The following is a 23,512-nucleotide window of genomic DNA, read 5'->3' on the forward strand; positions in this document are numbered from 1 at the left end:
ATTTTTAAAATATATTTATATTGTCTAGCTACCTAATGAACTCTTAATAAATGACTTTTCAGTTTCCTAGGTAAACAAAGATCGTCTGTATTGAGAAGTAATTTTGTGTTCTCTAACAGCTTTTTCTTTTATTTCACTCCCATTTCATTGACAAGAAGGACCATTATATTATTATTTAACTAATGGTGACCGTAGGTATAACAATAACATCTTTATTTTTAAGGTAAATGATTCTAGATTTTGCCACTAAGTATTATATTTGATGATTATTTAAAGTAATATGTTAAGTATCTTTCTATTTCTAATTTACTGAGTCATCAGAAATGAGTATTTATCACATGTCCTTTGTAAACAGTTCTGTAAATGAAAATGAGAGTTAACCTTAGACAAGGTGCCTTTTCTCCATTATGCTGTGTGAGATATGTTACTGAACAAAGAGAGCAATTTTCTCTTTGTAATGGAGGAATTATCTTCGTATTTAAAACATACAATTAATTCCCTGCCCATGTTTATTTGGCTCAGTTAGGAAACATTTTCTCAGCCAGATATTCTTAAAAGGTCTAGCTCTGCTCCGATTCATTGATGCATTTAGTGAATCAGTGAGTTAAGAAATGAAGAGTGGTCCTCACTGGTGAACCACCTGATGGGAAGTGAATGAATGGCAAGAAGGAAAGGAGGCAAAGAACAAGCCTTGAGATGATGAAAAGACCACCGCATAACACATGAAAAGATGATGGGAAGTCTTCTCACAAATGATTGTTTAAACACATACACCTTTGAAAGTGGCAGGCTATCAATAACTATTAAGTAGACGGCCCAGTGCCCTACGTCTCCGAATCTCTAGCTGATGGTCTGAATGGTCTGGCATTTCCACTAGTTTCTGCAGGAAGAGGAGTCTAGGAGGTGTCCTGCTTCAGTTTGTTAAAAGTCTTTGAGGGCTAAGTTGGTGTTACTCTTGAATACTGCTCCAATATATTGGGAATTAAACACAATGACCTGAAGGCATGTGGTTCCTTGGCACCTAACAAAACTTATCCCAGATCCTACCCTTCAGTTTGCATGCCCAGATGCCTCTGTGGTAGCTGTTATTCTGCTTCATCTAGATCCCTACTCCCATCACCACTAGTTTCATCTTGTCTTTGCTTCCCTTCCAAGTTGCATTATTACAAATATATTTATTTCTAATAACCCTAAGGACCTTGTACCTAGAAATGTTACTAATTGTTCTCTCAATTTGACTTCTTTACTGATTGAATGAAAACAGCAAGGGATCTGAGGAGATACTTCTCCAAAGAATACATGCTAATGGTCCATAAGCACATGAAAAGATGTGCAGCATCCTGAGCCATCAGAGAAATGCAAAGTAAAACCACAATGAGATCTCATTCCACACCCACTAGGATGGCTATCATTAAAAAAGAGAGAGTGAGTGGGAGAAAAGAAAAGAAAAAAAAAAAACAAGTGTTAGTGAAGATGTGGGGAAATTGGAACCTTCATATATGCTGGTGGGAATGTAAAATTGTGCAGCTGCTTTGGAAAACAGTCTGGCAGTTTCTCTAAAGTTAAATTCTACTTCCAATCCTACTTAAATACCCAAGAATAATGAAAACACAGAGACATGTATATGAATGTTCATAACAGCTTTATTCATGATGGCCAGAAGGTGGAAATGGTTCAGATGTCCATCAGTTGATGAATGGATAAATAAATTCTTATATATCTGTATAATGGCATATTATTCATCAATAAAAAGGAATGAAATGCTGGCACATTCTCCAGAATGGAAGAACCTTTTTTTAAAGATTTATTTATTTGACAGAGAGAGACACAGTGAGAGAGGGAACACAAGCAGGGGGAGTGGGAGAGGGAGAAGCAGGCTTCCCACTGAGCAGGGAGCCTGATATGGGGCTCGATCCCAGGACCCTGGGACCATGACCTGAGCCAAAGGCAGAAGCCTAATGACTGAGCCACCCAGGTGCCCCCAGCATGGACGAACCTTGAAGACATTAAGTGAAAGAATCTAGTTACAAAAACCCACATACTAAAATGATTCCATTTATATGAACTGCCCAGAATAGGCAAATCCATAGAGAAAGAAAGTAAAGTTAGTGGTTTCCAGTAATTAGGGCTAAGGAATATTGAGGGAAATGGGGAATGACTGCTGACGGATATGGAATTTGTTTTTGGGGTGATGAAAATGTTTTAAATGTTCTAAAAATGTGGTGATGGTTTTACAACTGTGAATATCCTAAAAACTAGTGAATTGTACGGTTTAAATGGCCGAATTTTTTTGGTGTGTGAATTATATCTCAATAAAGCTGGGTGTTTGGGGGTGTGTGTGTGTGTGTGTTTTTACAATTACTTTTTATTCTTTTTTAAGAGAGAATGTGCACGAGCGACGGGGGTGGGGGGCAGAGAGGAAGAGGGAGAGAGAGAATCTTAAGAAGGCCCCACACTGTGGGATCGATGTGGAGCTTGCTGTCACAACCCCAAGATCATGACCTGAGCGGAAATCAAGAGTCGGACGCTTAACTGACTGAGCCACCCAGGCGCGCCTACAAATTACTTAATAAATTTTACACTTCCTGTGCAGAACCTGAAATACCAGATGTTCATCACAAGATAATTAAGAATGGTGGATAACTGGAATGAACCTAGAAATCATATAATAGGAAAATAATGAGTACATCCATAGGATGGAATAAGAAACAGTTAATGTGGTTTTTTAAAGTTTTATTTTATTATGTTAATCACCATACATTACATCATTAGTTTTTGATGTAGTGTTCCATGATTCATTGTTTGCGTATAATGCCCAGTGCTCCATGCAGAATGTGCCCTCTTTAATACCCATCACCAGGCTCACCCATCCCCCCACACCCTCCCCTCTAAAACCCTCAGTTTGTTTCTCAGAGAGTCCATCGTCTCTCATGGTTCGTCTCTTCCTCCGATTTCCCCCCTTCATTTTTCCCTTTTACTACCTTCTTTTTTCCCTTCCTACTTTTTTTTTTTTAACATATGTATTGTTTGTTTCAGGGGTACAGGTCTGTGACAAAAGTCTTACACAATTCACAGTGCTCACCATAGCACATGCCCTCCCCAATGTCTATCACCCAGCCACCCCAGCCCTCCCACCCCACCACTCCAGCAACCCTCAGTTTGAAACAGTTAATGTTTTTAACATATATTTAATGATATGGAGACGTACTTAAAAGAAGAAACAAGATTGTGTTATGTATTTCTTGACATGTGTACTTATGTACGCGCGCGTGTATGTGGGGGAGTGGGAAGCCTGGAATATAATGTCAAAAATTTTAAAGAGTTGCTGTCACAGAGTGGAAAGATTAGAGAGAGTTTTGTTTCACTGCATATCTGTATTTCCAGTGTGTTTCTGTCACACTCACATATACAGCCTGTTGTCTAACGCTTCTCTCCTCCGCCTTTGTGAGTGTTGTGGTGGGCATGTGGTATCGCGGGCCCTGGTGAGATGTGTGTGAGACAAAGCCGCAGCCGCTGCACTGACCAGAGTGGCCCACATACTTTATTTTCATGACGCTGAAAGAGTAAACAAGGAACTTCAATATCTTTGCAGGTTATCAATGCTGCATTGGCTTTAGCAGCAAAACCCCAGAGTAAACTGGCCCAAGAGAACATGGATCTTTTTAAAGAACAGTGGGAAAAACAAGTCCGTGTTCTCACAGATGCTGTCGATGACATTACCTCCATTGATGACTTCTTGGCTGTCTCAGGTAATGAGCTGGTTCCCCAGGGAAGCATGTGAGAATGTGCATAATTCCACCTAAGACACAATAATGGACAATCAAAACGCCCCCAAGTCTGGGCAGGTAAATTATTCTAGCAGTAATACTGTGCTGGTTTTCGTTTTAATTAAAAAACAGCAACTCACAACAACTGTCACGGACTCCTCAGCAGTGGGAGGTGGGGTTGGAGTTGTTTGCCTTGTGGTGGGGCTGGTCTTGATCTTAGAAGCAGGAATTAGAAAGCTGGCTGGCAGTTTTCCTCCATTTGTATAGAGTGAGATTTTGCAACTGTGACCTGTTCAGCACCATAACGACCCACCCCTGTTGCTGCTGTTGTATTTAGAAAAAAACATTGACCTGGGTCCTGGGAGAGGCTGTGGTTGGTTGTGATGAGCCTGTGAAACTTAAGAGATTCCCAGCACCATCACCTTTAATTCCTTTTTGGAAATAATTTTTACCCCTTCTTGGAAAGCTGCTTCCTTTCTCCCTCAGAAATGATCATAGTTTAACTGCCTACTTTTTGAAAGACTCTGTCTGCATGATGCACAGATAGAAAACAGAGAGGAAATATTTAAGTGCCATTTAATTATGAACTTGCAAAAAATAAATCTGGGTAATTCACCTCACAAAAACAGTTGATTTCATTATATAAACATAAACTGGTAATGACATAGTAAATTGCATTCATATAGAAAATGTCTGTCAACTGCAATTCACTGTTTATCACGCAGAGATAAATTTCAATCCATCTCCTTCAAGTCAAGTAAGTATAAATGCATTCTTCATTTAACAGGGCTTCTGCTGCCCTTAGCTGCACTGCTTGCTCTCTGGAGGTGCCAGGCTTCCTGAGGCCAGTGGCTTTGGGCAGAGTCAGTGGCTGGGTACTTTAGGGCTAAAACTACCTGTCACCCCAGGGAACCACAGGCTGCAACGTGGGAGATGTGAGTGTCAATGGGGCTTGAAAGAGAAGCGGGGCTTAAGTACATGCACAGCACAGTCCTCCAGCAGTGACCTATATCTAAGGTGACAGTGTGTTCTGCATACCAATGTCGTCCTCTCTCTGTCGGTTCTCCTTGGGACTGGTAGCTTTGGCTGTACGTGAGAGAGTAGGGAGCGGGCAATCCGTAAACTACAAAAGGGGGGATAAACCACACTGCTGTAGGGCTGCCAAATTGCAGGTGCTGGTACTTTAAAACAAAAAACCCATTTGCAAGCACATCTTTGCAGGTGCCAAAAATGCAGCAATGGCTTTTTTGGGAAATCTTGGCCTTCTGTTGTTTTTCCCAATGAAGTACTGAATTATTCTTTTTCTTCGGTTTAGAGAAAAACATTCCACCTTCACAGCACACTTTTAAGCAAACAACAAATTCTGAAATCTAAATGTAAAGCCCCCCTCTGGTGATAGATCCTACATTCCTAAACTTTCTTCTCATGATTAGGTTGGGTATATAGCTCAGGCTTGGTCTCAAGGGATTTTCAGTCCTTCTTACAGCAAAATAAAATGTAATAGAATCAAATGTCCCTCATGCAACATTCTTCAAATTGGAGAACAAAAAGGATTCTGCAGTAGCATTTAGTGGGATCCAGGCAGTATCTTTAGGGTAATATGATATAAAACAGAAGCATGGTAAAGAGAAATCAAATTCTTTAACAGATACACTTTTATCTGGTGAGTATGTTCAATTTTTATGCAAATGTGGGAAAATATAACGGTTGACTTGATGGAAAGGAGTTTAGACAGTTTCTATTTAGAAAATAAAAACAGAACAATTCTCTAAGTCAGAAAGTGGTGGTGTTTTCAGAGTATCTGAGTTTTAGAGGTCTACCCCGGTATATTTCTCTTAAGGTTTTGTCACAGGCTTGCTTAGCAGAGTCAAGCAATTAAAAGATTTACAGGGCCAGGCTGTTACTCATAATTCTTCGGATTCTCTTATGGTGTGCTTTATAGGGACATGGGATGAAGGAGAGAAGCAGATGCCTGGGCAGAGTTCTCCTCCATTGACGAGTTAGTTTTTAGCATTCACACTCCTTTGTATTCTCACACACCCGCCCCACCCGTGATAGCTTTAGTCTTTTTTATGTGGGGCGACTAGAGATGTCTTCTGACCGGACGCAGTCTTGCTAGGGAGGTGACTGGCTCTCATCACAAGGAGCCCCCGTTTGACTGGGCTGGCCCCCTCGTGTCCAGTCCTTAGCCTTGGTGCGGTTCGCGGCGTCTAGTTGTGCCCCATGGACTGGAGAGCAGGTGTCAGTCTGCAGCATTCGTGGGCAGTCTTTAGACAAGAAGGCACGTCTTGTCCTCATCCCGACGTGCCCCTTTGCCAGTTTCCCCTTGCCCTGTGGCGCACGGTGCTTCAGTAGTCCTGTTAGGGCGGCATGTTCTTGAATAAGGGGGCTGGCTTTGGCTTGGCTTCTGGCATCATAAATCTTCGCTAAATGCAGATGAGGAAGCTGCTTGACTCCCTGGAGTGGTGGTTGTGTCCCATTTTGTACTGTATTCTGGTACCTCTGGCAGTGTGATAGGTTTTGTAGAATATTTCCACTAGTGATTTTATACCATCGAGTCCTTGGACTCGATGGCGCCTAGAGGTTCGCTGTAGCCTGTCCGCTAGCCAAGAACCCCTCCACGGGTAAGTTACTTAGGGGATAGGACTGCTTTCTCTCTATTTTCCTGCATATTCAGTCCCTTGGGTTCCCAGTGCTCCCCCATACTTGCCACAAGTCATACCTAAATTGGTGGCTCAAGAAGTAATGGTCATTTTGTGTATAATCTGGTAAAGCTACCAAGCATTTCATGGGGCTGCAGGGCAGTGGAAACTTGGGTCCCTGCATATCAAGTACGAGACGGTAGCACTTGAAAATAGATGTCATGTATGCCCCCACCCCCAGGGAAGGGGGAGTGGGGGCTCCTTTTCACCAAGTTGTATTCAGAATGTGCCTTGTAAATATTGGAGATGGTTAAGATGGTAGAGCTCATTCAGCAAACCCCAAGTATATTTATATTGACTGATCCCTTAAGGACAGGAGTTTGAAATTTATCAAAGTGATAAAGACTGTTTGAATTCCATTTGAATTGTATTTGATAAACGTTTTCCATGGAAATGCAATTTACTGTCTTATGTATTTATTCTGCTTACATGTAGAAGTTTTAGTTTTTTTTTTTTTATTCAAGTGTTTGGTTAGAGTGGTTCTAATTGGGTTTATTACATTTCTTTACCTTATCCAAACGCTCTTGGAAACAAATAGTATAGTGCATTAGATACTATAGGGCATACTAAGAGTGGTAATTTGTACTTCTTCACTAAGTGTCAGTGTGCCCAAAGAATTTGGTCTGATTGAAGGCAATTATTACTATTTTTTTTAATGGAAGGCCGTTAAATAATAGGATTGTTATACTTAATTTTTTGTTTTTTTGTGTGTTTAAGAGCAAAAAACCTGTGAAACTACAGATAAGGTCATGGTGAAGTTGGGTGTGATTTGTGACTCCCATGCCCACTAGCTATGTGACCTTGGACAGTTCAGTTAATACTTGAGTGCTCTGGTTTCCTCATTAATTAATGGTGTTTTTTAAAAGATTTTTTTTATTTTAGAGAGCGTGTGCATGCATGCATGAGTGTGGGGAGGGGCAGAGGGAGAGAATCCCAGACTCCACAGAGTGAAGCCCGACATGTGGCTCGATCCCATTGCCCTAAAATCATGACGTGAGCCAAAACCAAGAGTTGGAGGCTTCACCAAATGAGCTACCCAGGTGCCCCTGTATATGAAGTATTAATATTATCATCTCCTTTGTCTGCAAAAGTTTACACCAGTAAGGATAGCCAGAGCAAAGGGTACACAGAATGGGTCCTGTTACTCATCATGGATTGAAGTTAGGAGTTCATGCAGGCTTTTTGGAGAATGCCAGTTGGCTTGGTGCCTAGAGGGCAATCAGGCACCACACATCTATGTTAAACTATCCCTTTCGACTTAGTAATCCTATTGCTAGAAATTTCCCCTAGGGATATGTACCCACATGTTTGCCAAAATACCTGTACAAGGATGTTCATGTCAACTAAAATACCTAAGAGAAGACTAGACACGTAAATTATGGCCCCTGCATCTGTTCAGTAGGGTACTTTGCAGTCATCAAAAAGAAGGAGGTAGAGGGGTGGAGGCAGGCCTAGAATGGTTTTCAAATGAAAATCATATAATAGTGTCCATAATACGACCCCTTGTTAGATTGTTGTGTATGTGACTTTTTTTCCTCTCAGAGGAACTTCTAATGTTGAACAGTCAGAGTGCTTAATGGGATACAGATTGGTGTGTCTACTCATAATGGACCCATGCTGAGTTTCCTTGGTGATTCAGTTAAAGCTAACATAATTTATGGTTTAGGTTAGCTTAGGTACCTCCAACCCTCCCTTGTTTGTACATGTCCAGTGGAAACTCATTTCTGCTTTAGGGTTAAAGTGTAGCCAGCAGAGTTGGTGCTTATGTCCTGGGTATGTGGTGGCCTCAGCTGCATGGGGCTTTCCTAGAGACAGCTGTTCAGGGACAGTAGAGACTATTACTTTAGTCAGCTTCCCGAAATAGAAGGCTTCCTTTGTTGCTAAAGCATGGCAAGCCCTTCCCTGGTTTAGGTTCACTGGAAGAAAGCCAGTGTGAATTCAAGAAAGTCAAAATTGATTTTTAAAAACATAGGTGTCTAGATGAAGGTTAACAAATCCTTGGTGGAAGTTTGGGCTACTTTGTCTAATGAACAAAAAAGAATGCCATGCTTCATGGATTCGAAGATGTGTTTCCTCCCCTGTATTAACAACCCTGAAACGAGGATGAATTTTAAAATCAATGATATAAGGAAACATTGGCCGTGGTTTAGTTGGCAATACTTTTTCCTTCCTTTTCTTTTATTTTCCTTTCCTTGGTGATATGAAATACAAATGTAAAATATGTTAGGTTTAGCAAAAGCAGCAGTTCTTCCCCACAGTATGGTGTGCAGGCTCAATACCAGTCTGTTCAGTTTACATTAACTATATAGAGAGTTTATATATAAAAGATGCTTCCGATGGGCTCCCCACCCGTTTATTCTTAACGATTGGTTCACATATCCTCCCTAAAATTTGTTTATGTAAAAAGTTTAATACATTTTCTCTGTTAATAGTACGATGATGGAAACCCTAGCAAGTCCCCTCTAATTTTTGAATTAGGGTCTTCTTAGCTATAGTGGTAATTCATTTTTCCCTTCTGTAATAGGAATTCATACTGTATTTTGGCTTTCACTGGAAATAATTTATTTAAAGAAAGAAAAGTTCACAGCAAAATTAAGAGGAGGGTACAGAGATTTTCTATCTCTGTGTAACCGCACACACGCACAGCCTCCCCCATCATCAGCATCCCCCATTGCGGTGGCACATTTGTTACAGTTGATGAACCTGTACTACATTATCACCCAAAGTCCATCATGTACATTACTGTTCACTCTTGGTTGGTGTACCTTCCATGAGTTTGGACAAATGTATCCATCATTATAGTGCCACATACAATATTCACTGCCCTAAAAAATCCCTATGCTCTTCCTGTTCTTCCCTCCTCACCTCCAGCTCCTGATATTTTTTATTGTCTCCATAGTTTTGTTGCCTTTTCCAGGATGTCATTTGGTTGGAATCATAGAGTGTGTAGCCTTTCAGATTGGCTTTTTTCATTTAATAATACGCAGTGAAGGTTTCTCCATGTCTTTTTGTGGCTTCATAGGTCATATCTTGTAAGTGCTGAATAATATCCCATGGTCTGGATTTACTTCATTTTTTCCATTCATCCACTGAAGTACATCTTGTTTGCTTTCAGTGGTTTGGCAGTTATGAACAAAGCTGTCCTAAACATTCATATGCTGGTTTTTCTGTGGATATAAGTTTTTAGCTTCCTTTGAATAAATACCAAGGAGTGTGACTCCTGATCACATGGTCAGAGTGTGTTTAATTTTACAGGAAATGTGTTTTTACTTCCTCATTGTGATTCTTTTTTTTCATCTTACTCCATTTTGCCTGCAGTCTCTTGGGAACTAAAAAGAGGAGGGCTGTGGTTTCTCTTTGGGGTCTACAGGGGAACCTGAAGCCCAAAGGCAAGGCACTGTGGTGCTCTCTTCTTTGGTAGATACACTAAGTACCACTTGCGTCTGGCTCCCTTTGACATGAAAGGAAATAGCACCATGACCACTCTCTTATTGGGAGTATCTAAAGAGGTCAAGCTTACTGTTCTTTACCTTCTAGACACTGTCACGTAGAACTTGACTGAGTATGTTAGCAGATGCTATGAGGGGAAGGGGAATGGCTTTTGGAAGTGGGTTAAATCAGGAGGCAGTCCAGAATAATGATATGTCAATGCATCAGATGACCAGATATGTTTCTTAAACAGATTACGTTTACCCTGGTTGTTCTAGCTCTTCCAGAAAAACTAGGACCTTTGATCTTTCACTATTGTACCAGGTGTTCTTTTGGCTTAAGCGAGTGAACATGTCTTCTACAAGTCCTTAAATGTCTTGAAGAAAGCTCCTTTCTGAGCAGGAAGGCATTGGTCAAATGATGACACGGGGTCTTTCCTTTATGTCACTCTCCCACCCACCCCACAGAGTCTGAGTAGCCCTGTCATTTGGGCTGTCTGCTGGTGGTCTCTGCATTTCTGGATGAGAACATTCCCTTTACCATTCTGGCTCGGCTGTTTCAGATTAACATCATCCATTTTCATGGCTATATAGTACCCATATTTTATACCTGCTCTGCTCTTGGACATTTTGGTTCCACTTTGCTGTTATTATAGATGAAGCTGCAGCTAACTCCTTACTCTGGGGTTCCTAGAATCCAGTGTCAAGCATTTTGCTTTGAGGAAAAATAGTTTTGGTGGGTCCTCCAAATCCAGTTCAAAAACTAGGAGGAGCCACCTGTCAGCTTAACATAATTCAAGGGTTTTTGCAAATACCAGAGCAGTTCTACAGGCACCTCTGAGAGGATCACTAAATGTTTTGCCTCAGGTGGGCTCCCTCAGTGACCTCCAGAGGAGGCTTCATTCTGCTTTCCAGCACCTTCTATCCCAGGGCTGTCCTGGCTTCTTGGCAAATTGTCCGAATACCATTGGCATCTACTGGAGGGAGGGTCAAGGGACTGGAAGTATAGAGACTTCTAGTGAACCCTTTCTTCTATTTTAGACTTTGTTTTGGACATAAGGTCAGTGGGATTATTTAAAGAAAAAAGTTATTAAGGTTTCTGTGATCTGAATTTTCTGTCTGGCTTACAGAACAATTGTGCCTTAAAGATCTCAATTGATCTCTCCCGCTTTCTATAAACCTGGAATTGAAGATTGTTATCCTTGGAGGTGATTACAGGTTGAATTTCTGTGGGACAGTTAATCCAGCGGTGAGTCTAGTCTCTTCAGTGAAATGATACACGGGGAGCTTTGGCACTCAATGAGCACTTAGTGAGCGACAGATGCCAGCCTGCAGTTGTCCCTTCTAGTGGAATGCCTTCTCCCTCATTCAGCTTTTTGTTTGTTCTTCAGAGAATCACATTTTGGAAGATGTGAACAAATGCGTCATTGCTCTCCAAGAGAAAGATGTGGATGGGCTGGACCGCACAGCTGGTGCGATTCGAGGCCGGGCTGCTCGGGTCATTCATGTAGTCACCTCAGAGATGGACAACTATGAGCCAGGGGTCTACACAGAGAAGGTGCTGGAAGCCACAAAGCTGCTCTCCAACACAGGTTCGGGGACTCCCTCCCTTTACGGTGCTCCCCACGTGTAGATGGCCTGGGTGGGCTGGCCGCCCTGCAAGTCCAGGCCCTGTGGTTTGGAAGGGCGAGATCAGGATGCAGCTCAGGTCTTCACACGACATGTCTGGGTCGAACATCAGACCTTGAGAAGTTGATCTGCCAAATTAAGTGTTTTCACCTGTCTTTCACGTGTCCCACAGCTAATGATGGGAATAGTTCTGAACATACTATTTAAGATGACCTTCTGAGTTGAGTTTCTTGTTAGTGAATAAATACTAAATTAAGCGGGGGGGGGGGGCGGTTCCTGTTCTTAAGCAGGACCTCCAGTTTATCTCACTTCAGTGGCTCACCCATCCAAATCTGATACTGCAAAATCTGGTCAAAGAGACAAAGATGATGTGAGTCTTGGTAAAATATGGCATTTAATTTATTTCAACCGTAACTACTTCTCATATAGGTGGAGGCCGAGGCTCTTCATCATACACCTGGCCGCCTCGTGTCTCCCTTAGGGATTTAGGGAGGGCTGGTGGTAGAACGATGTCTGCCAGGCCAGCAGGGTCTGCCCTGCCTCTTTCTCCACAGTCATGCCGCGTTTTACGGAGCAAGTGGAGGCAGCCGTGGAAGCCCTCAGCTCAGACCCCGCCCAGCCCATGGATGAGAATGAGTTTATCGATGCCTCTCGCCTGGTGTACGATGGCATCCGGGACATCAGGAAAGCGGTGTTGATGATAAGGGTGAGTAACTGCGTTTCAGACGTTGTAACAGCTTCTTGCTTATTGTTCGCTAAACTCGAACAGTGCATCATTCTGGAGCTCAGCAGATGCGGTGGTGGTATATTAAAACCACGAATCTAAAAGCTGTTAGAATGAGATATATTTAATTATGCTGTCTAAATGACTTTTAGTCACAAGTTAGAGCCTAAACTTGGGCCAAGAAGGGGAGCTCTAGTGTGAGTTGCCTTTGAGGATGTAGTTTCAGGCATACAGTCCCCACAGATAGGAGGCTTCTGGTAAGTTAGAGGGAAACTACACAGAGCGAAGGCTCTTCGGTTGAGTATTTCCTTAACGCAGGTTGAAGTTGTCCTTCACATAGAACCCCGCTCTCCGTGAATGAGTGGCAGGGAGGCAGGAGGCTCCGGGGGCCTCAGGGCATTCGCGGGGAGGATGAGTGCCTGTGGTAGCCACTGCTGACGCTCCCCAGAGGTGCCGCCTGCCCTGGGCCCCACAGGACCCATTTCCTCTGAGAACACAGCAGTTCTTACCAGGTGAGGGGAAGGCCAGAACCCCGCCTTGTTGGTGTAAACACAGGGGTTTTGAGAAACTACTAACCCCTCTGTAATACAGCGCAGGGTGCTGGGACCCGGTCTCACAGCTGTCTTTCCCTAGCGTTTCATCTCTCACATGCTGTGCTGAGGATGAGCCCATTGCTCTGGAAGCTGAGAGCAGGGAGTGTGCGTCCCTCTACCCAGGTCCCCCGGGGGCCCCTGCAAGCCTGGGCCAGGCCCTACTCTCGCTGCAGAGCCGTGGTTGCCCTGCGGGGCCTGCCTGCCCGCTGCCCAGGTAGCAGCTGGGCTGGGCTGCCCGGCCAGTAGGCTCAGGGGGCTTTCGTTTACTTTCATGATTTGCTAGTCGAGCCTCTCAAGGTAGGCAGGGATCCTGTCCCACGTTTTATCTTCTCAGCTTGGCACCCTGCAGAACCCAGCCAGATAGTCAGCTGGAAACAGAGGCCTTTTCTAAGGCAGTTGAGTGAGGCTGGAGCCATTTCGTACGCAGTATAGAAACGCTTGGGCAAGACCGCCACTGCTCCTCCCTGGGGCTGAGGAGGACAGCCAGGTGTTGCTGGATCGCCCGGCCGGCTGCTGGCTGTTGCTGCCGCCTCCTGGTCCCCGGGACGCGTCGGGGGCAGGGGGGGCAGGGGGTTGTTTTGCTTTCTCCATCCCTTCATACCTGTGCCCCAAGAAGAAACCTGGCCTGGCTGAATGATGGGTTAAACCCAGAAGCCATATCTCAGTGGTGTGAAGGGATCAGTCCCACCAACCACTGGTAAGGAACACAGCCCTATTTTTCCAGACTTTTCCACACTGACAGATACCTAGAAATAGAATAAAAGGAACCTCAATGATAAAGGGGAGTCATTGGTGTCTGAAGTTAACGTTTTGAGGGGTTTAAGTGCGTGGATACTGCAGACATGTGAGGAAATGCGTGCAGATCCTCAAGTGCTGTTGGGGGAAAGCAGGTCCTGGGAGCAGGCAGGCTTCTCGGGCCCCTTCCAGCTCCCGGAGTGTAGGCAGCTTCCCTTATCTCTCTCCCCTTCTCTTAAAAACAGAGGTCCCGGTGGTATCAATGAGCTGTACTGTAGGTCGTGTGCCCCGCACAGGGCTGGGCCATGCAGGAGCTGTGCTGGGACGCGGGGATGTGGCCTTGGGCGGCAGAGGCGTGGGCCGCCAGGAGCACTGGAGCCAGGGCGCGGTGGAGGGCCTGCAAAGCAGCCGGGCGGCAGGCCCTCGCTTACGGCAGCCCACTTGAGCTCCGTTGCTGTTTCTAATTCAAGAATCCTTCCGACCCCAGGAACTCTGAGCTGCTTGCGGTCCCGTCCTCCTCCACCTCAGCCTCCCTTCGTGGTCACATGTAGTTCTTGTCGTGTCCCTTTCGGCAGCTCCTGCTCCCCAGGACTGTGACAACCCCGAGTCTTCCTCTCTCATCACCCTCACTCGGCCTCTCTGGTCTTTGCTTCACTCCTTTTCTAGCTTTGCGTCTCTCCTCGTTAGTCCATAGACTCTCCTTTGCCCCATTTCACTTCCTTATGTTGCCTCGCACAGTCCCGTCCTCGTGGAATTCACCGTCGGCTGAGCCTGGCAGAGTGCTGGCAGCCGCCTCTTGGGGGGTCCTGGAACCGGCCAGCATTGCCCCCCCAACTTAGCACCTAGGGAGGTTTTGGACCTTCCTGCTCGCTTCCCACGTGGCCTGCTGCTCTTTCTCTGTGGTGTGGAGGTGGTCTGGATGTCCGGCCTGCCCTGTGTGCGGAGACTCCGCTTTCCCCTCCATGGATGTCCCAGTGCTCCGAAGACTGTCCCCTTCCTCCTTCCTCCGGCACCTCTCCCCAAGCATATTGCATGACAGCATTTCTCCCCTCTTCAGGAAAACCTCTTGGTGTCCCCCTCCTTCTTGGTCTGCTTTGCTGTGTCCTCATCTCTTCAGCTTCTGACCAGTGGCACGCCTGGTAGCAAAGTTCTCGAACTCTCCTCTGACTGTCCTCATTCCCTTGGTGGATAAGACATGAGGGTGACTCTCCTGAGTTCTACACACACCTGTTCCCTCTTGCTGCTCGATTATCTAACAGGCACCTCCTGATCTTTTACCCCCACCCTGTGCCACCCGGTCTTAAGGGTTAGTTGCTGCGGCAACCTACCTTCCACTTGCTCGGGCCCAAACCTCACATTCACTCTTGCTTCCTCTTTTGGTCTCCTGCCCCACATCTGATCTATCAGCAAATCCTGTCAGATCTACCTTCACAGTACAGAGCACATCTGAACACTGTTCCCACTCTAGACCAGGCCGCTGACATCTCTCACCTGGATTCATGCAGCCGCCTCCCTGTTCTCGTCCCTTGATGCCTGCAGTCTCCCTCTCCACAGAGCAGCCCAAGTGATCCTTTTAAGCTTCAGTTAGATCATGTTACCCACTGCTCCACACCGTCCGCAGGCTATATGGGGCACCAGTCCTTACACTGGCCCACGGGCCTTCTAGGACCTCACCACCTGCTGCTTTCCGGGGGCTCCTGTTGACAGGAGTGGACCTGTGACCTGCAGCAGTGAGCTGAGTCCCTCTACTGTGGCCTCCTTGCTCATCTAATTCCCCAGGCAAGTTCCTGCCTCCGGGCCTTGGTGCTGGTGACCCCCATCCTGCTAGAACACTCCTCCCTTAGGTCCTCCCATATAACCCTCACTGCTTTATTGATTTATATCACTAATCACTTTCTGATGTGATAAAATTCACTTTTTCATTTTGTTTCTTGTCGTTCTTACCATTGTATATAGGTACTAGCAGGGCCATCGCTGTGTTAGTCATTTTGTACCTCCAGGGCCCAGAGCGGTGCTTGGCACACAGGTACTCGGCAAGAACGAGAGAGGGGGAGGTACTGGGTTTTCTTGGCAAGAACAGTTCTTGGGTCTCTGTTGGACTAGCGAGGGTGGTACGGAAGCAGAGTTCTTATCAGGAGGCACTTCTTTGAGAAAAATCCTCCACAGGTGTCTGTGACCCTAGGATTTTTTTTTTTTTTAAAGATTTTATTTATTTATTCGTGAGAGACACAGAGAGAGAGAGTGAGAGAGAGGCAGAGGGAGAAGCAGGCTCCCAAGGAGCAGGGAGCCCGATGTGGGACTCGATCCCAGGACTCCGGGATCATGACCTGAGCCGAAGGCAGACGCTTAACCATCTGAGCCACCCAGGCGCCCCTGTGACCCTAGGATTTAAAATGGCCAGTGATGGTGTAGTGTTTCATGTTGCCAAGTTGGAGAGACGAAAGGATCTTCCATTCATGTGTTCCTTGTGGCTTGCTGGTGTGACCCCCGCTGTCCTTACCTCATCTCATTGAGGGACAGGCTTGGCCTTTGCCTGTGTACAAACCCAAGATAGTCTGGGCCCGGCCAGATGCTTCCTCACACGTCCTCTCATTGAGGCCTCACAGAGAGCCCTTGGGCTGGGCTTGGATTAGGTCCTGGTGCAGATGAGGGACTCGACTCACTGCCCTCCTGTCACAGGCCGGCCAGCTGGGCCAAGAGCCAACCCCAGCTGTTCCGCCTGCTGCCCTGTTACTGATAACTTCCAGAAGACAACATTATGTTTCAAGTCAGCAGCTAATCATGAGAGGCTGGAGGTTGTGCAAAATAGGAATTTTATTTCATAATTAAAGCAGAGCTAGGACTGGTAATCAGGGCCTTTGGTACATACTTAGACCTCACCTGCCATATTCTTTTTGCATTGGAAATCCATAAAAATCCATTGCCTGTTTGTACTCCTCAAAGCAGTATCCTAAGAGAAAGCCCAGTATTACGTAATTCATTAATTTTCTTTTTGCCATCAAGTGGGAAGGTTATGAGAATCTGCTTAATGTTGGATAAAATATTTCTCTTCTTAATACAGTGCGTTTCCTACCCAGGATAGTCCTCACCTTTGTGTTAGGATACAAGTGTTAGAGGAGTACATGATTTCAAAGAGAGTCTTGACTCTAGTGGAAGTTGAAGCTCCAGCCCCCATAAAGAAACTCGATCCTTTGGGAAGTGTTGATGTGGTGCCTTTGCCCGGTGTTTGTTGGATGGGCCACCCCTTGTGTGCATCAGTGAGGCGGGGTCTTAGACGAATAATGAATGATTTTAACTTCATTCGCCAGAACTGTTTGGAACATGGCACATGAAAATCCAGAATTTTGGGTGTTCATACATTGGGCCCAGAGGCCCGGGGTTGTATCTGACTTGTGATCTCTGTGTTGGTTGTAGACCCCCGAGGAACTGGATGACTCTGACTTCGAGACAGAGGACTTCGATGTCAGAAGTAGGACAAGCGTCCAGACAGAAGATGATCAGCTGATAGCTGGCCAAAGTGCCCGGGTAGGGGACATGTTTGACTTTCTGTGTGACTCTGGAAACTTGGCTTTTTATTTTCTAGGAAAATGCTCTCGATATTGAGAACACTATTTTCCCACTCTTTCTCTGGCAGCAGGACTGAGGTTTAACCTCAGTTGTGGCACATGCTAGCCAGTTGTCTGTTCCTCCAGAATGCCTCCTCGGCTGGGAGCAGGGCAGGAACAAGCTCTCTGCCTCAGCTGTGCCCTGGGGCTTTGGTTGATGACAGAGCCCCGCACCGGGAAGGCCCTAGCATCCAGTCAATGCAATGTTTGTTAAAAGGATTGTGAAATTCGAAAAAGATTGCTGTCTTTGCCCATCTCAATGATACCATGGGTATGAGCTATTTAATTATTCATGGGTTAAAAAAAAATAACTGGTACGTTCAAGAAAATCATTCAGAGCCATTGCATTCATTTGAGTCATTAAATCTTCAATCAATAGCATTTATGTTTTTGGGAGCATGCCAAGAAATATTTCTGTGGAGTCGTTTTCCACTCCTTAGAAATCATTTTGAACAGCGAAATGCATCATTGCTTTGGGCCCCACTCCATCAAGAGCACTTGGGAAAGCCAAGTGGGGAGCAGCTCAAGGCTTGGAGTCTGTGGGCCTTGAGGTGGGCACCAGGCCTCCAGGTGCTGCTTTGATAGTTTCAATGCCATGTCAAGTAGCTGAAAGTAGAAGCCACAGGAAATGCCCAGTCAAGGCCCACCAGGGAAAGGGTTCCATGCATCAGCCCCTTCTCTTAACGTCCTCTCCCCACGGCAGCAGGCAGAGGATGAACTTACAAAAAAATTAAGTAGGTTCTGTTCCTGTACAGGTGTGATCTGGAGGCTTCCATGCTTAGCTTTCTATCCCTCACACTGTGTTTTCCTCCATACTACAACTTGTTCTTGAAAGTGGGTCGGAAATTCAGGCTGCTATAAACCTCTGCTTAAAATAAGAAATGGACCCTTAGGCGAAATGAAACCTATTAAAGCATTATCTACCTATGTCAGAGATTGCTTGGTAGAAACACTCTGGGCTAATGCACTGTGAGAACTTCATCTTTTCTTTATGTAAGAGCTTTCTGTGCTTCTGATTCCAGGCGATCATGGCTCAACTTCCCCAGGAGCAAAAAGCAAAGATTGCAGAACAGGTGGCCAGCTTCCAGGAAGAAAAGAGCAAGCTGGATGCTGAAGTGTCCAAGTGGGATGACAGTGGTAATGACATCATCGTGCTGGCCAAGCAGATGTGCATGATTATGATGGAGATGACAGACTTCACCCGGTGAGCCACCCCTGCCCCCACCACGTGCGCAGAGGGCGACCCTGTACTGCTTTGCAGGCCTCTGCCTTTCCTGTCCATCTCCAGCTACATACGACGCTCCCCGTTCTCTCTTGTCAGAGGTAAAGGACCGCTCAAAAATACATCGGACGTGATCAGTGCTGCCAAGAAGATTGCGGAGGCCGGATCCAGGATGGATAAACTCGGCCGGACCATTGCAGACCACGTGAGTGAGAGGCTTGCTACGTGGGTTTCTTAGGTCATCCCGGGACTGGAGGAGCCCAGTGCGGTCCATTCCGAGGTGTTGACAGTAATTTTTTCTGGGGACACAGCCTTCTCATCTCCAACCTTGTGCTTAACTCGTCAGCCTGCCTGATTAGAGATTTGTAAGGATTTCCTAAATTCCTCTTTTTTTTTGACAAGCCTTAGGAGCCAGGCCCAGTTTGCCTTAGAGCACCCCTCTGGAGCAGGTGCATGTATCCTGCCATCCTCTGGGGTGGCAGCTCGTCAGCCACTACCGTGAGCCACTGCTTGTTCTCTCCTCGTTTGCTGCATACCTTCAGGTTCAGCCCGGAGCTGCCTCTCTGGATCCTCACACACTGAAACTAGGGGTAGAAGGGCATCTCATGGGTGTATTTCGTCTAAGAATTAGGAGTCCCACGCTAGTGCTTTGGAAAGCGGATGTGCTCCGCTGGGGACAGATGCGTCTGTCCCCTGCGCTGCGTGTTCTCAAGCACCCAGCCTTCACCCCTTTGCTTCCATATGCATCTCTCAACAAATGTGGTTCCTACCTCTTGGCAAGTTTACGGTACATTTCCCCTGATGCTCTAAGATTTATTATCGGAGCCCCTGTTGCCCATTAGAGTTTTTCTCTGCAGGTCCAACCTCGCAGTCCCCTCCTTGCCCTGAAGGATCCAGGCTGCAGGACAACTGGCAGTGGCTCCTCACCACTCAAGCCAAAGATTTAGAAGTCATTCTTGACTCCCCTCTTTGCAATCCAGGATGAAGCCCCGGTGTACCTGCTGGCCACAGTTAGCTTGACACCATCCAGTCTTTTCCTCTCTGCAGCCACCAGCTCAGGCCAGGCCTCCCGAGCCCAGGCCTAGACTGCGGTGGCCTCTCCTCACCTGTCCCGCCTTCCACGCCACATGGCAACCAACTCGGCCTTAATGCGCAGATCAGAGGTGGCTCTGTAGTTCTTCACTAGCTTTTTAGCACAACATTCGGAAGCTCCAGCATGCTCTACAGGCCTCCGTTTAGACCACCCTCACTCAGTGCACTCCAGCCCCCACAGGAGGGAAGTGTTTGCTGTAAACACTTGAGAGAGGTGCTCTATTTCATTGTTGCGGGGGAGCTTCCTAAGCCACCCTCAGCTTCGGCAACAGGACAGGAATGGGGCTGCCCTTAGTTTCCCTGAGGCTGGTCAAGACCTCACAGTCCCTGGGTGTTCTTTTCCTTGCTTCGGTTTACTCACTCATCCTCCATCTTTGCAGTGAACAGCTCCTTTTATGTGATGTTTAGGAGCACGTAAAGTGTCTGTGAGCAGAAGAGCACTTGGATGGTTGTTATGTAGCTCAAAGCACTCTCCCTTTTCTCCAGAACCAGGCTCTTGCTGAGGCTTTTTCTCTCCTTGAGGGACATGGGCCCCAGCAGAGCCGCCTAGGGCTGGAGTGCCGCCAGTAACTGGTAACCGCCCTCCCTTGCCCTTCGCCGGCACTGAGGCGTGCCCCGCTAGCCCGGGGGCTTGGCTGTGTTGGGGCCAGGCCTGGGGCGCTGGGTGCTGAACTGCTGCTCCCCTGTCAGTGCCCAGACTCAGCCTGCAAGCAGGACCTGCTGGCCTACCTGCAGCGGATCGCCCTCTACTGCCACCAGCTCAACATCTGCAGCAAAGTCAAGGCTGAGGTGCAGAATCTAGGTGGGGAGCTCGTCGTCTCGGGGGTAAGTTTTATCCATGAAAAGAAGTGATTTTCGAAAACAGAAGTAGCCTCTTGTCCGCATACATTCCTTACCTGCCCTGAAACCAGGAAAGTGCGCTGTGGGAAAACCACGGGTTTCTCCTCCGTCCTCAGCGCGCACAGGCCGCACGGCAGCCGTGCCCTGTGATGAACCGCGGTACGCGGTGACGCCAGGGCCATTGCCGGGCTGGCCTCGCGCTGGGAGAAAGTAGTTTTATCTTTCTTGTTGTTTTTCTCCCAGAGAGGAATCGAACCTGTTCAAAAATTACAAAGATAACAGCCAGGCTTTGTCAGACCTTCTCCCCCCTTCACGGAGTGCTCAAGTGGTATCTCTTCCCTGGTCCGTTTCCTGTGCCACGGTCCGGACCCCTCACCACGTTGGGTGGGGAGAGCGGATTTCTTGCTTGGCCTGCTGGGCTCCACGGATTCCCTGTAGCTTCTGCTCATCTCAGGGGATTTCCTTTCAGAGAACTCCGTGGTATGTGGGACATACTGATGGCCCCCCAGGTCATGACAAAGGCGGTGGGTTTCTGTCTAGGACGCCACCTTGTCCCTGCTGGTGGTTATAGCTCCGCGGTCACTCACAGATCCTCCTCCAGGTTTTGAGTCTGAATCAAGATTTGTGGAGGGGTGCAGACGGGCGAGGTGATGGTGCCTTGTGTTTTTGGTGGTACTCCTTTTACTTCTGAGTATCTGAAACAGGCATTTTCAGCTTTCTTGGATAAGGTCAGTAGCCATTGGGAGAGCTACTGCTCAGGCCCCTGTGGTCCTCACTGCCCTGTCTGTGCCTCTCAGGTGGACAGCGCCATGTCCCTGATCCAGGCCGCCAAGAACTTGATGAATGCAGTGGTGCAGACGGTGAAGGCATCCTACGTGGCCTCCACCAAATATCAGAAGTCTCAGGGCATGGCTTCCCTCAACCTCCCGGCTGTGTCGTGGAAGATGAAGGCACCTGAGAAAAAGCCGTTGGTGAAGAGAGAGAAGCAGGATGAGACACAGACCAAGATTAAACGGGCATCTCAGAAGAAGCACGTGAACCCCGTGCAGGCCCTCAGCGAGTTCAAAGCCATGGACAGCATCTAGGGTTGCCCTGCCCCCACCCCTTGGGGCTTCTAAAGATCGGTCACTGCTCTTCACCCAAATGTATCTGCTAAGTAGAACACTGATGTTAGATTCCACAGGGACATAGGCAGATTTTAAACCTGTCCAGGTGGTGAATTTGGCAAGGACATAGTTGTGTTTAGATTGGTCAAAAATCCTTTTGGAATTCAGGAACACATTTCTAGCTATATTTTTTATAAGCTTAAATAAAAATAAAAATAATTCCATAACCAAAGAGAAACCCACATTAACTTGTTAGTGACACTCTTGAGCGAGTTCTCAGTGTGGCATTAGGGGCTGAGAGGAGGGCATCGGAGTCCACCTTGGCTAGGGAGGTGGCTTCCACCAGCCCTGGGTTCTGGGGGTTTGGCTGGTGTCACATGACCAAAGATGTTCCCGAGGAAGCTACCTGGGCATCTTAGGAAGCTGTGCCAGAAAGGTCTTGGAGGGACAAACCACACGAGGTTCAGTAAAACAATACATCATGAAGAAAACTGATTACTCTTTATGACACGAAATTACAATTACTAATGTACTCTGCTGGTCATTAATAAAGTTGCTTTTTTCAGGCTAGAATGTTGTGATGCCCTAATCAGAACATGCTTTTTTCCCCTTTCCTCAGCTTTAAATGCAAATTCATCTTGGGCTCACTTCTAATAATTGCAGTATTTCCTGCCTTGGGCTTTGCAACAGAAGCCTGACAAAATAGTGTTTGCTTAGGCAATAATTTTAGACTTTACCTTATTTGTGATTACTATAGCTACAAGGTATAATTTTACTGTCTTATTTAAATTTTATGAATTTGAATGTTTTTTACACTAACTTTTCCCAATAAAGTCCACTATGAAACCAAGCCTGAGAGGCCAAGGTCATTTTCTTTGCCTTCTAGGGGAGTCGGGTTTTACATTAAACATCTCTTGGGATTTGCCCACAGCATCTGTGGTGCCCTGAGCCCTCGCCGTGTCCCTCTGCCCCAGGGACAGCATCTCCCAGCCGGAAACACACGCTCTCTGTGGCTCCAGGCTGAGAAGTGCATGCCGCCCCCCGCCGCCCCGCTGGAGGGCCTCACCCTCCTCGGGAACTCCCTTGTTGGAGCTTCAAGTGCAGGTCAGAACCTTGGAGGCATCCGTGATGTCTCCGAGGGCGTCTCCCCCTGTTCTGAATCGTCCTACCAGCTTACAACTGTGCCTTAAATATAAAAGCCCCCCCCCTTAACCTCATGTCCCTCCCCAGCACACATCCCCTCCCGAAGCACAGGGCCCCAAAGAGACCAGTACAGTTCTTGTGTGCGCTTCCTCACTTCCACTTTGGTCAGCCGTGTCCTGGCCACTCAGCTGCCGTCCACCCCACCACCAAGTAGCATGGCTGTTCGTCTCAGCAGCCTCACCATACAGGTGGCCCAGGTGTGCACTCCTTTCCTGCGCCAGCCTTCTTCCCAGAGCCCCCCCAGCACTCGGGGAACGCTGGACTCCGGGCTCCTGTCTCCTTACCGTGTGCTCCTCCTCTTCCCGGCTGTGCGGTCCCAGGGCTCTGTTAACTGGGCTTCTGCTCTCTCTGGCTCTGCTCATTCTTCAGATCTTAGCCAGACTCCTGGCTTTAAATACCGTCCAAATGCTGATTTCTCTCGGAACTTCACTCTGTCTGCCTCCTGAATTCCCCACTTGGATGTCTTCATCAGCATCTCAAACTTGAGCTGTCCAATTTCCTTAAAATGTAGGCGGGTCCAACTACTCATCGCCCCTGTTGATTATTACCTGGTCTAAGACATCATGGCAGTGTTAATTTATTTCTGTGTAACAGATTGCCCCAAAACTTAACAGCTAGAGCAACAAACACTCATAACTACAGTTTCTGAAGATCAAGAATCCAGGAGCAGCGCAGTGGGGGGCTCTGACTTGGGGTCTCATGGGGCTGCAGGGTCTGAGGCTTTGATGGGCTGGGGGAATCTGCCTCTGAGCTCCTTCACGTGGCTCTTGGCAGGCTTCGGCTCCGTGCCTCATGGGCCTTTCCATAGAGCAGCTCACAACATGGTAGCTGGCTTCCCCCAGAGGGAATGATCCAGAGGGACTGGC

At 46.9% G+C, this 23,512-nt stretch overlaps 1 protein-coding gene across 3 annotated transcripts in view; it reads left to right on the forward strand.

Moving 5' to 3' along the window:
* Positions 1-22,293, forward strand: part of CTNNA1 (catenin alpha 1) — a 315,689-nt gene extending 293,396 nt beyond the window's left edge. For 2 of the 3 annotated variants that reach the window (XM_027606835.1, XM_027606836.1), the window contains exons 11-18: positions 3,593-3,749; positions 11,289-11,489; positions 12,081-12,232; positions 16,993-17,103; positions 18,206-18,387; positions 18,505-18,610; positions 20,188-20,322; positions 21,135-21,659. In XM_027606835.1, the coding sequence (XP_027462636.1) occupies positions 3,593-3,749; positions 11,289-11,489; positions 12,081-12,232; positions 16,993-17,103; positions 18,206-18,387; positions 18,505-18,610; positions 20,188-20,322; positions 21,135-21,422 (1,332 nt within the window). In that variant the 3' untranslated portion in view covers positions 21,423-21,659. Of the gene's footprint in view, positions 1-3,592; positions 3,750-11,288; positions 11,490-12,080; positions 12,233-16,992; positions 17,104-18,205; positions 18,388-18,504; positions 18,611-20,187; positions 20,323-21,134 lie in introns of all 3 variants that reach the window. The other variant, XM_027606834.1, reaches the window with a different exon arrangement.
* The last annotated feature ends 1,219 nt before the right edge of the window (positions 22,294-23,512 follow it).

This window comes from Zalophus californianus, chromosome 5 (genome assembly GCF_009762305.2).
Source record: "Zalophus californianus isolate mZalCal1 chromosome 5, mZalCal1.pri.v2, whole genome shotgun sequence".
In the NCBI taxonomy this organism is placed as follows: Eukaryota; Metazoa; Chordata; class Mammalia; order Carnivora; family Otariidae; genus Zalophus; species Zalophus californianus.